The 12,484-nt window shown below is 39.9% G+C and overlaps 1 protein-coding gene and 1 long non-coding RNA gene across 2 annotated transcripts; one reads left to right on the plus strand and one right to left on the minus strand.

Moving 5' to 3' along the window:
• Positions 1-191: 191 nt before the first annotated feature.
• Positions 192-3,125, minus strand: LOC135342347 (uncharacterized). The gene is made up of 2 exons (XR_010396844.1): positions 2,987-3,125; positions 192-752 (listed from the first exon to the last, which is right to left on the minus strand). It is a non-coding gene; the product is annotated as an uncharacterized LOC135342347 (long non-coding RNA).
• A 9-nt stretch (positions 3,126-3,134) lies between these two features.
• On the plus strand, positions 3,135-11,658 carry LOC135342339 (dnaJ homolog subfamily A member 1-like). The gene is made up of 14 exons (XM_064539050.1): positions 3,135-3,259; positions 3,312-3,344; positions 4,393-4,505; positions 4,692-4,892; positions 5,169-5,264; positions 5,336-5,380; positions 6,509-6,596; positions 6,686-6,810; positions 6,866-6,961; positions 7,189-7,294; positions 8,490-8,572; positions 8,773-8,883; positions 11,297-11,347; positions 11,447-11,658. The coding sequence occupies exons 2-14, from the start codon at positions 3,320-3,322 to the stop codon at positions 11,507-11,509; spliced, it is 1,203 nt and encodes a 400-aa protein (XP_064395120.1). The 5' UTR covers positions 3,135-3,259; positions 3,312-3,319; the 3' UTR covers positions 11,510-11,658.
• Positions 11,659-12,484: the final 826 nt, after the last annotated feature.

Consider the following 12,484-nt stretch of genomic DNA (forward strand, 5'->3'; position numbering starts at 1 on the left):
TTGTAGCTTGGTCATTCACCTACAAAATGGTATCAGCACCATTTCTTACCAATCCAAAGATGTTTACATGCTACTCACAAATGTGTGGTAATCTAGCTACTCTCTAAGCTGGATGCACTGTATAGCCAGTAAGTGGCTGAATGATGCATTAATAGATGATCGAAGACTAGCTATAGCATGTACTGAATTAGTATTTTCAATCACAGAATTATATAATTCATAATAATTTATATAATTCATAATTTTTGCAAAAAATTAATGTGTCAGTGTCATGGCGGTTAATGGATTCATCACTAATGTATACTCCCCATTCTAATGGAATGGGCCTTATTATATGTCTCTATACTTAACTGGTTAACACACCTATACAATAATACTTTCAACACTACTGTTTCAATGTTTTCTCTATCTAATTCACCAATAAAAAGACACAAGGCATTTTCTCTATGAGTAAACGGTTCAATTCTTGATGTATCCAATAGTAGAGTGTTGGAAGGAAGGGTGCAGTCTTGTATTAGTAGCCTGCTAGATGAAACGTCATATGAAGCCAGTTTACCAATCACTCGTACCATCTTGGTGCTATTGCTTCCAGAATCTGAAGTATGCTTATTGTTTTGTAGTGTGAGCTCAGAAATAGAAGCGTACATTGCAGGATGCTTGCTTTGATTAGAATCAATATCCATCTGTAGTCCACTATCAGACAAAGACGTTACGGTTTTGACTGGGGAGTTGTGTCACATCAATGTAACCTGCTGAAATTAAGGAGGATGAGTAATGATGGTTGGTAAAAACATTGTTGGTGGCACATATAATTATACATAATACCCCTTGGAGTTAGTAGTCATTATAACAGTTCGGATAGTATGAAGCCAAACAGTAAAAACTATAAATTTTTTAACAGGCTGATAGTCTGTTCAGTACACCATACTCCTACAGTTCTACATAAATAATACTCCGACTATAACGACGACCATTCCTATATACGTACCCTCATGGATCAGCTGTCTTTACGGTGGCCCTGAGGTACACACCTACTCCATTTTTCATTTGCGGTTCATTTCGCAGTATTCAACTACGCTTCTGCATTTCACTTTTCAGTTCACTTTGCAGTTCACTTTTGCAGTTTGCTTCTGCAGTTCACTTTTACAGTTCGCTTCTGCAGTTCAGTTGCTGTATCACAATAATCACGTGACATCACATGTGCTTTAATAAGAAACACCTGGAAACTAGGAGGAGAACAGTCTAGCATGCAAGCATAGATTGAAGAGTTCTAGCCTAGAATTAGAAGCTAGCTGCCAAGAAATTGAAGATTGGATCAGGGTTAAGGGACTAGCTATACAACAGAACATTTTGGATGGGAAGGCAAGACAAACACATGCAGCTAGCTTCTAATTCTAGGCTAGAGCTCATGGCTAAGCTAGCTTGCATGCTAGACTGTTCTCCTAGTTTCCAGGTGTTTCTTATTAAAGCACATGTGATGTCACGTGATTATTGTGATACAGCAACTAAACTGCAACTGTAAAAGTGAACTGCAGAATAGAACTGAAAAACTGAACTGCAGAAGCAAACTGCAACTGCAAAGTGAACTGCAAAGTGAACTAAAAAGTGAACTGCAAAGTGAACTGAAAAGTGAACTACAGAAGCGTAGTTGAACTGCGAAATGAACCGCAAATGAAAAATGGAGTAGGTGTGTACCTCAGGGCCACCGTATGTCTTTCTTAGGAGAGGTCTCTCCCATCTTATTGTTAAACCCCAAACGCTACCGGTATTCTAGTAGGCAAGGTGCTAATTTGCAAAATGCCTCTGTGCATGCAGGTTTTACAGTATGGCCTAATTAAGGGGTGTGGTCTACTATATGTTGGCATCGATGTGGCACTTCTTCCTTCCGAAACCTATTTATAGCTACGCCCCTGATAAGTAGCCTATACTGCATAATTAGCAGTCCATGGAAACTGTTTGAATCAAGTCCACTGGCACACACACTCACACACCAATCACTCTACCGTCTTTGTTCTAATTACAGCACCAAAACAATTCCAATCTGTAAATTAATGGTCTACATTTGAAACGATAAAAGAATCAAAAAGAACTAAATATTAGCATTACAGTGACCTGGTTGCCTCGAATATATATAGCCGTTCAAAGTTTCAATTATAAGACATCAAATGGCTAGAGGAGGTCGGTTAAGCTCATATGTGGCTGCTATATTTGATTGAAGGCATGAAAGAATAAAAATGCATTTCAATGACGACATTCAGCTGGTGGCAAGTAAGCGCCATAAAAAGACAAGTTTAGAGCATAAAACTCAGTGAATTTGTTGCAGGCTAGTAGCTATAAGTAGAGATTAGATTTGTTGTAAGAAACAAGGCTCAGATGCATGTTGGCAGTGATCCTATCCTGAATGCAGGCACACACAGAATACTTATTAAACACTCTAACAGAATTACACTAAAAACAATAATATACAATGTCATGTATTTTTTGAAAGATACACACCAAACCATGTCCACTATCAAAGTACACATCCTTTTGGCTGGTCATGTGACTATGTCGTGTCAGACTCGTGTGATTTAGCTATAAATTATTTGCACTCAAAGTAGTACATTCTATCTATCGTTGGTTTTATGGTCGTACTAACTAGTACGTCCTAGCACCGCACCACAATAAAATAACTGACTTTTGCATGGTTCTTCTATTGAAGTGGTGCTGCAATTAGAAGAAAGACGGTACCCCTGCTGCGCACACGCACAGGATCGTTACCATAAAGTAACAGCAACAAATTGGCGCTATTAAAATTGAAATGTTGGACTTTGGACTTGGCACTTCCGCTGTAATAGAGCGTGTGCAGCTGTACACCAAAATGGCGCTTGCTCAATTTATATGCTCGAAAACGCCCTATTAGAAGAAATTTAGACGGTTCCAGAGCAGGCACACACCAGTCAGTTATTCTGTTCCTATGGTACATACAAGTATATAAAATGTGTACCTTAGCAGAAATCAGTTGAGTCCAGAGTAGTTGAGTCCCACTGCACTGCACTCGAACTCATCAGCTCAGGGAGTGCAGTGGTGTATGAGCATTCATGTACTGATTTTATCACTGACAACTTTTTGCAGCGGCCGCGGCTACATATCAAAACAAGAATTATCATGTGACCTTTTTAGGCGTGGCTTGATAAACTACACATGGTAATTTTCAGAGGGTAATTTTACTCTACGGTTGATATAAAACTTCTCTCGGTGTGTACGTAAGCTAAGCTAGGTGAGTGAAAAAACTTACGTTTCTCTAATTGATGCCTTACTGCACCCTGTAGGTGTTATCATGGTGAAGGAAACAAAGTTGTATGGTGAGTGTATCCGCAATTCAGCACACACACATGTGACTTGACCTGCTTCACATACATGTAGTATCATGTATAATGTACATGTATAATTATAGCAGGGGTCTTGTAAGGGAGCATATGCCACCATTCATCACACTCTTATTTCCCCCTTCCCTTACAAGTTAAGACTAGCGCAGAACGATGCTATCAATCTTAAGCCCAATGCAACCTATCAATGTGTTGCCCCCCCTCCCCGGAGGGGTCTGGCTAAAATGGAGGATATGACCATACCCCAGTCAAATTCCCCCTAATGGGGGGATTCTTTGTTCAAATCCCCCAATTCCTCCCGGTCAACACAGGAGTTTTTGAGCCCCATTGTAAAAGCCGTCTTTACTACGCAAGGCCAGGTCAAATCCCCCAGTATGGAGCCAATAAAATTATTTCAAGTCAAATTAGAGTTAAATTCCCCCGGGGAGGGGGGGGGCGGGTAGTGAGGCAACACATTGATAGGTGCATAAGACCTCCTTCTGATTAGAGGCCAGCGAAAGCGTGCTCCACGTTATTAGCTACTGAGCTCCCTCTGGTAAACTACGTATTTCAGACTACTTTGTTGGATTGCATATGCCACTATTTAGAAAGAAATACCGTATAGCGCGAAATTTTCGAGGGGCTTAATTTTCGTGGATTTCGTGGGTTAGCAATCCTACACGAAAATTAAGTCCACGAAAATCGTTCTTTACCTGCTATAACGTGCAAGATTTAAAGGCGTGGCTTCCGGTAAGCAGTCATTCCGCGAACATTGTGCAACGAAATGGCTTTTAGAGGCCAATCCACGAAATATAAGTGCCTCGAAAATTTCGCGCTATACGGTACTCTCTACATGTGGGCGGAAATAAGTGAGTAATTTGGAGTGGCCTCGAATATCTGCCACTTTCTTTTGCGATCACACATCTTCCTGAAAATAATTTACCACTATATCACTCTGATAGAATTGTATGGAGCACTATATCAAACCAAATTTTGTGCTGAACATACATGTTTTGTGTAGATGTACTGTTTTTCTCTTCTATAGACATTCTTGGGGTTGACCCAAGTGCTACAGATGCCCAGCTTAAAAAGGCATATCGGAAAATGGCATTGAAGTATCATCCAGACAAGAATCCAGGACCTGAAAATGAGGAGAAGGTGCGAATAATAATTATAATTTATTGTTAGCCAGTAGAAATTTAGATCGCACTCTTAAGTTTGAACATAATCTAACGTGCATATACAGCACGTTCTTTAAACTTGCTCCTCAAATGTACAGGTTACACACATGCGTGGTGTAGTTAGTTGTTGTGCCTGGTTTACGTTGTGTGTACATGTGTGCAGTTTAAGGAGATTGCAGCCGCATATGAGATTCTGAGTGACGAGAAGAAGAGAAAAGTGTATGACGAGCATGGTGAGGAGGGGCTGAAGGAAGGGGCAGGGGATATGCACAACCCCATGGACATCTTTGACATGTTCTTTGGTGGTAGCGGAGGTCGACGTAGGGGCGAAAAGCGAACCAAAGATATGGTCCATCCTCTCAGAGTGAGTCATGGCCATAATACAGTACTGTATTTAACAGTCATATTATATGTAACTCGGCAAGGAAGAATTGGAGCTTAGAAACTGGTTGCATTTTCATTGTACATGTAACTGGGCGTACTTTTGACACTCGATTTACATGGCATGAGTATCAGTTACATTGTAGCATAATTAATTCATCACAAGCCTTGTCGGAAATGTGCGTGACATTGTGACAGACTCACTTGTGTAATTATTGCCGGCATAAAATACTAATTTTTCACCTGGCGATTTGTTTAGGTATCGTTGGATGATCTATACAATGGAAAGACCAGCAAGTTGGCAGTTCAAAGAAACATATTGTGTGGATCTTGCAATGGAATAGGAGGGAAAAAGGTATCTTGCCGTACATGTACATTCTGTGTGTGTGCTTTATGCTCTGAATCTTCCACATCTGTCAATGTTAGGGCTCTGTAAAGAAATGTGGCCAGTGTGGAGGAAGTGGAGTTCAGGTAAAAAATTGTGACTATACATACAATGTACATGTATTATATCAAGAACACACATGATTATAATTATACATGTTCCCTTTTGCACAACCTAACATTTGATGGCAATTAAGCTAACAGAGGGGTGTGTTTGTGGGAGGTTACAGTGGAGTGCGTAGTGATACAGTAGAACCTCGCTAATTCGAATAGAGCTGGACCAGACCCCATCAAATTTCCGGATTAACGGATCCCATTAAGTGATTATGAATATCACTAACAAAGACACTTGTGTACATGATACTACTGGCCAGAAGGGAAACTGCTAGCTAGAATCTCAACTTTCTCTCCAATACAGTGAGTCTTGTGAGCTCTCTTCGTTTTCTTTGCAGTGGCCATTGTATTGAGCGAGGTATTGAGCACTTTATTAATACAATTCAGCAAAGCAGGCTAGAGTGCGCATGCGCAGTTATTGTAGTCCATTCTATGCTATTTTGTCCGGATTTGCGAGATTTCGGACTAATTTAAAGGAGTTCGAATTAGCGAGGTTCTACTGTAGTTAGCATAGAGAGCACTCGACTGCCCCTCCCATCATTCATATGTGTAGTCATGTGTATATAACTACGTGTACCTGTATAACGAGTGTTGCAAGCGTGCACTTGCTAATGCCTCTCGCCATGTTTTTGCTTTCGCTCAAAAGTATTAGAGTGTTATAGAAGAAATAACAATGTGCTTTAATTGTTTCACAAGAAAGGGGTGTCCACAGTTAATAGTGCATACTGATTTAAATGGCTGTAGCCAAACAGTGGGAGCAAACCTTTGTCAACGCCATAGTCAGTAGTCTGTGAGATAAGCAGAATTCAATCACAGAAAGTAGTATCTATAACAAGCAGTCTAAAGAGAGTTATCAGAAAGGGTTAGTTTGTGGCTTACCAGGACCTTAACAAAAAAGAAAATTGATTCTGCCAGGATCTGGTGTTCAAATGGATTCTCTTACACGTGGTATTGAGCGCGCATGTGCATTACATATCAACATAATACATGTACATGCAGAGAGTATTTATTATGGTTCGTATAATGTTTCATAAACTCGCCCTAGAATACAGTCAGTCGTGTGTGCAATCAATTATGGCAATATACTCACTTGTAAACCAGATATCTGTCCACCGAATCGGCCCATCCATGGTTCAACAATTCCAGTCTCGCTGTGACCTATGTGGAGGCAGAGGAGAAACTATGAATGGTATTGTTTCTGTTTTATGTACACACCTGTGTGCGTACACCTGTAGTGTTGGTACTTGCATGTACATGTACATACATATAATTATACAGACAAAGATAGATGTCAAACATGCAATGGAAATAAAGTTGCTCGTGATAGAAAAATCTTGGAGGTGCATATTGACAAAGGAATGAAAGATGGACAGAAAATCACTTTCAGAGGCGAGAGCAATCAAGTGGGGAAATTTCTACTCGGTAGTTATTTGTGATGTATTATTTTAATATCCACAGGAGCCTGATCATGAAACAGGTGACATCATTATTGTGCTGGATGAAATGGAGCACAGGATCTTCAAAAGGAAAGGCACAGATCTCCTCATCAATATGGTTTGTTACTCTGTTGCCTAATATACTGGCGATTTTTTTTTGTAATTAAGTCTTCCAAAAATTTAAACGACTTGTACAAGCCCACACGCCTTATGTCACCTTTTTGTGTAGGGAAATTTATATATGACAGTAATTGCATGTATGTACATGTACAAGTCATAGTAAATGTTTTAACAGTTGTATAAATCCGTAAATGTAATAATTATGTATTTGGTGTCTGGTTTTAGGAAATAGAGTTGTCTGAGGCTCTCTGTGGTTTCAGCAAAGTAATCACCACCCTCGATAAACGAAGTCTGGTCATTACATCACATCCGGGAGATGTAATCAAACATGGTACGTACTTATCATAATTATACTGCAGGCACATGTATATTCTTGTTTGAGTTTGCTGACTTTTCTTTAGCCACGTCACCAGGCTGAGATTGAAAAAGTGATTTTGATAAATAGCAGACACCCACTAACACATGCACTTTAGGTGCCCACGTCGTTGGAAAGTTATGGCATTGTTGATAGCATTAAACGCTTGCTAAGATAAGTAAGAGCTCTAGACAGCATTTGCTGGTTTTGCATGCAAAGGTCTTCGGTGGGCGTGGCTCATTAATATTTCCGCCATCCGGATGAGCTGGGGACATCAGGTACTCGAATAATCGAAGCTCATTTGTACCTGAAGAAGACGGATCGATTTTAATCCATACAGCAGCAACATTTCACGTTTTTCGAGGGCAGGCAGAAGACGAAAAAATTAAAACTGGGATTAAACTCCCACGCACCACAAAGCTATTGGTAGATGTGGTTTCCTGGCATTGAACCGCGAATATTAGAATACACAAAAATTTCTGCTGAGAGCTCTAAAGCCCAATAGCGAAAAATTTCTATACAGTATACATTAGTCTGTGTGGTCAAGTATAACTGGGTTCTTTGCGGAGTGTGCACTGCAACCATATACATGTACAGGGAAGGTATACAAAGAACTGCACAGTGTAAGACTCTCAAGAAGATCTTTTAGGGAGGTTCAGCATTGCAATGGGTCTGCTAGTTAGTGTGCAGATGCCCTTATCAAAGGTAGTTGTCATGATAACTTCTTTTCAGGCCTCTCCAGACATACATGTAGCTACCAAAAACAGAATAATGTCCAACTCCGTAATGGTAGCAGTCCCAAGAACCACTCAAAAATGTCATGTAATTCCTTCTGTCTGGAGCATGTCAGTGATGATGATACCCAGGCCTTTTTGCTTCACACAAATCATTGCTTTCGTTAGTGCTCAATCAAACTCCAACGTTAAAGTTGCCATAATTATGACGTATGAATCTATAAATAGATCCATACGTCATAGTAACTCATAAAAAAGTTACTGTGCTGATGAGCACAGTAACTTTTTTATGCAGTAGATGTACAGGTACGTGTACCCATACGTACATGTAAATCTACACCATAAAGATTTGTTCACTCTGAAATTCTGCGATTTTTAACCTCGCCTATTGAATCGTTTTTTGGCGTGTTGATGAGGCTAACTTGTTCTTTGTACAGATGACTCTAAGGTGGTGCTAAATGAAGGCATGCCTCAACACCGAAATCCTTTTGACAAAGGCAGGCTTTTTATTCAGTTCAAAGTAAGTTGGCCATAATCTTATCTTGCGACTTTGTATTTAGCATAACTATGTATACGTAAACGGACTCGTCCATGTGAGTAGTGGGCCCAGCCTCCACTCAAATCCATTTAGCCACCAACTTGACTGGTACGTGTACGTATACATAGCCACCACTAAGGAATTTCTTGGCAGACCTGCTAATCCATCTTCTAACTTTTCAGGTAAAGTTCCCATCCGATAGATTCCTGTCAACTTCAAACCTGGGTAAGCTGGCAGCACTCCTTCCTGCTCCAGAGCAGGAGCCAATGGACGAAAACATCGAATATGAGGAGGTTTGCAATTCACTCTGTGTGTTAGCGTAAGCTCTAACAAAAACTGCTCTACAGGTGTAATTAGCTCAGCCTTGTAAAAGCCGTTCAACTTTACCATACCATTAATTGCTACTAGCCATTGCACTTTACAAAAGACAGTATTGCATGCACTTACGAAACAGTTGGAAAACTTAATTCGATGCCAACTCCAGTGTTATAACTGCATGCTTAAGATTGTACGATTGGGGCGAGCCCTGAGGCTCGTCCCTAGTAGCGAGTACTGCAGAGAGAACTCAGCGACCGGATATCTGTCTGTCTGTCTGTCTGTCTTTTTACATCCGTGTGTTTGTGTGTGTGTGTGTGTCTGTCTCACGGTCAGTTCAAGCTTTTTAGCATGACAATCACTGCATTTTCTAACAATCATTTGTACTATTACATGTATGAGCAAGGAAATGAGGCAATGGCGTTTCCTACGCCATATCAAAGACAATATCTGCTGGTAAGGCTAAGCCTAAGGGAAGTTTGACAACAAGTAGAAGCTAATGACAGATTGAAGCTCGTCTGTCAGTTCGAATTGAAGAAAGAGAGAATTAGACCTTTAGGAAACAGCATGTCGAAAGTGATTACTGCTCACTACAACTTCTCTTCGCTATGGCTAGACTCGCCCCACACAATGCTTCCAGTATTCTCCTAGTATTACCTTGGGTGCGCATGCGCAGCGAGGTATACGGTAGTGAGTGTAGAAATTAAGTGCAAATAAGAGTTTGTATAGGATTCGATCTAGTCACGTTTTCTCGGATTGCAATTTGTGGATTTACAAAATAATCTTCGTTCTCTCTAGTTTTACTTACTTTGAGGGCTGTTGCCTCTCTCTTGTGTAGCAAAATCAGTTAGCTATTACACTTGGTACATGTAGTTAGCTCTGCACGCTAGCTATTGGAGCTGTGAGAGTGAGAAAAGAGCTGCAAAGCCCCACTGTTTATTCGTCGCTTGCTCTCTCCATTATACACTCTTGATTATACTGTTATGAACAATGTAGCCATTAATAATTATGGACTTTCAACTTTCGACATTCTTTTTAGCAACAATCATAGTCGATCAAATCTCAATCTTTTTCACCATATTCTCTTGCATGCATGTATAATTATGGTGTTGTAATATAAATTGTAACTAACAGTGTGTATTTAGTAGTAGTCTGCTGGTACTGCACCTTCATTGCCTTTGGCACCTCTATCGAGGTATCAACCAGGATTAAACAGGTGTAGCCTTTTAGCAATGTTTACGTATTTACTGTATTCTTCCGATATTACGCCCACCTTACATGCTACACAGCAGCTATCAGTGTGGGATGGGCTTATTTTCGAAAAACGGTTGTATAACTATTGTCTCAAATTTACGCCCACCAGGTGTTTGATTTGAAATTACATCAACTAAATTGTTCTGAGGCATGGCAGCACTAGAACAATGATATAAAAATGCATGTTAAAAAAGTTGATCCTGCATGGCTAATTTGCCTCGAGAATACGCCCACAGGGAAGTGATGCATTTGTCAGTGAGCAGTTGTGAAAACAAGTTTAGCAGTTTATTGTTTAAGCTGGTTAGCTCTGAATATAGCTAAATATATACCAATACTTACTCCTATTTGTATAGGATATAAAATTATATACTATACCTACTCAGAGGATATGCACCCATATATCCTCCGCTACCATGGTTACTCCGAGGGGTATGTAACCATGGTAGCGGAGGATAGATATATGGGTGCATATCCTCCGAGTAGGTGTGGTATATCTGACCTGATCACAGCACTATAAAAAAGGACCTCTACCTAGCAACAATTCAATCCACGATGCAGGCTGCAAAAAAACCAAGACTGCTCTATGCCGGATTTTGCAGCTGTCAAAGAACTAGTTGAGCAACACGTCGACTTCTACAGATGCTCAAGACCTCCTTGATCCAAGCGTTGGCCATTCGACATCCCTTATTGGAGTTGCAACACCAATGCAGGCTCTTCTTGACTAAAATGTATCTAAACCACGCCCCTGGAGGCTTAGCCATCTTGTTGGAGAGCAGGTTTCGTGTTTCTGCCGTCACCCTTTAGTTTTAGTGCCGTCAAGCAAGAGCTGGCAGGCCTCAGATGCAGACAGAAAAGACTAGTTAATGAGTGGGCTAATTTAGAAGCAAACTTACTGTTTCGAAATTAAGCCATCCCACCTGTAGCTGCATTGTAGCATGCAATTATGGTGGGCGTAATCTCGGTAGAGTACAGTAACAGTATAACTATATATACATATAATGTACACAAAACCAAAATTAATAATCAAATCATTAATATTGGCAATACATAGTATTATAGTCTCGTGTATAATTACATGTATATTGGTTGTACAATACATGTGCACTGTGGTAATTCGCAGGACGTTTGTGAATACAGGTTGAGCTAGTACAAATGGACCCTGACCATGAAAGAAGGAAAAGGCATGCAGTAAGTTTTTGTGTTGCTATATAAACATTCAATGAAAACAGTCGTATTAAAAAAAAATGTGTTTGTAGAAGTATTGTATCTTACACTTGTTTGATATAGGCATTTGACTCTCCTGATGGAGGACCCAGAGGTGGGCGAGGTGTGCAGTGTCAAACTCAGTAAATCTGTAGGCTTATAACAGTAGTGATTGGTTGTACTGTTAATTATGACTATAATATACACCTGACAATGTAGATGTACATCTTCATCTACTAAGATTTTGGGTGTGATTTGTAACTAAAAATTCTGAATTGTTTTCTCGGGTTCACTTATTATGCCTCAGTGTGCGCATGCGCAAGCAAGGTATACAGTAGTGTGCGTGTCTGTGTCTGGACTGATACAGTTGCTTAAAGATAAATGAAGTGCAAGTAAGAGTGTCTAGTAATAAAGGCTTCTACATGTAGATCAGTAGATCGAGAGTGAACAAAGGACTGCGAAGCTGCATTGTTCAGCCACAGCAGGGGTAGAGTAATTTTTGTGTGTGTGTGGACACAAAATGAGCTGTTTGAGCAAACTAGATCTTTCATCGACTGTTTTAACTGCTAATGAGACAGTGGTTGAAAAATAATAGGCTAGGCGATCTTCGAAGGCGACAAATACCAGTGTTTTCTAATCGATCTAATTGTTGCTTTGTAGATTCACGATCATTCCCCGTAGTATTATGTTACCGTATTACTAGAATATTTTGCTGGTGAAAAACCTTTGCAAATCAGCAGAAACTTTGCGATTTAACAGTTGCGTTTTGGCAAGGATCGTGTGTATTTACAAGTAATATTTAGTTTTGCGAATTGATCAACCCTCGCAAAGTTCACATAATTATGTTTGATGCTCGCAAAACATTCTAGTAATACGTAATATAAGGTCGTTACAATTATTGTATCCATTTTGCCGCTGTGTGCGTGCAATGAAGCTCAATGCACAGGGTGAATGCTCTATGAGTATCTTGTCATAGCTATGTTAGTTCCCACTTTTGTCTCAATTATAGAATTAAAAGTACTTTTTATTCTGCAACCTTTTTATGTTTGCTGTTTTCTGGTTGAGAAGTAAGAACACTATACTTATTAAAACGTTTGTACAGTAAACTCTCGCTATTCCGGC

The sequence above is a fragment of the Halichondria panicea genome, chromosome 10 (assembly GCF_963675165.1).
Source record: "Halichondria panicea chromosome 10, odHalPani1.1, whole genome shotgun sequence".
Lineage (NCBI taxonomy): Eukaryota > Metazoa > Porifera > Demospongiae > Suberitida > Halichondriidae > Halichondria > Halichondria panicea.

Bases quoted from the DNA above. Each gene is read 5' to 3' on its own strand.
- LOC135342339 (XM_064539050.1), top strand. From the start codon at position 3,320: ATGGTGAAGGAAACAAAGTTGTATG. The intron at 7,295-8,489 runs GTACGTACTTAT...TTCTTTGTACAG, and splicing joins GGGAGATGTAATCAAACATG to ATGACTCTAAGGTGGTGCTA. The intron at 11,348-11,446 runs GTAAGTTTTTGT...TGTTTGATATAG, and splicing joins AAAGAAGGAAAAGGCATGCA to GCATTTGACTCTCCTGATGG.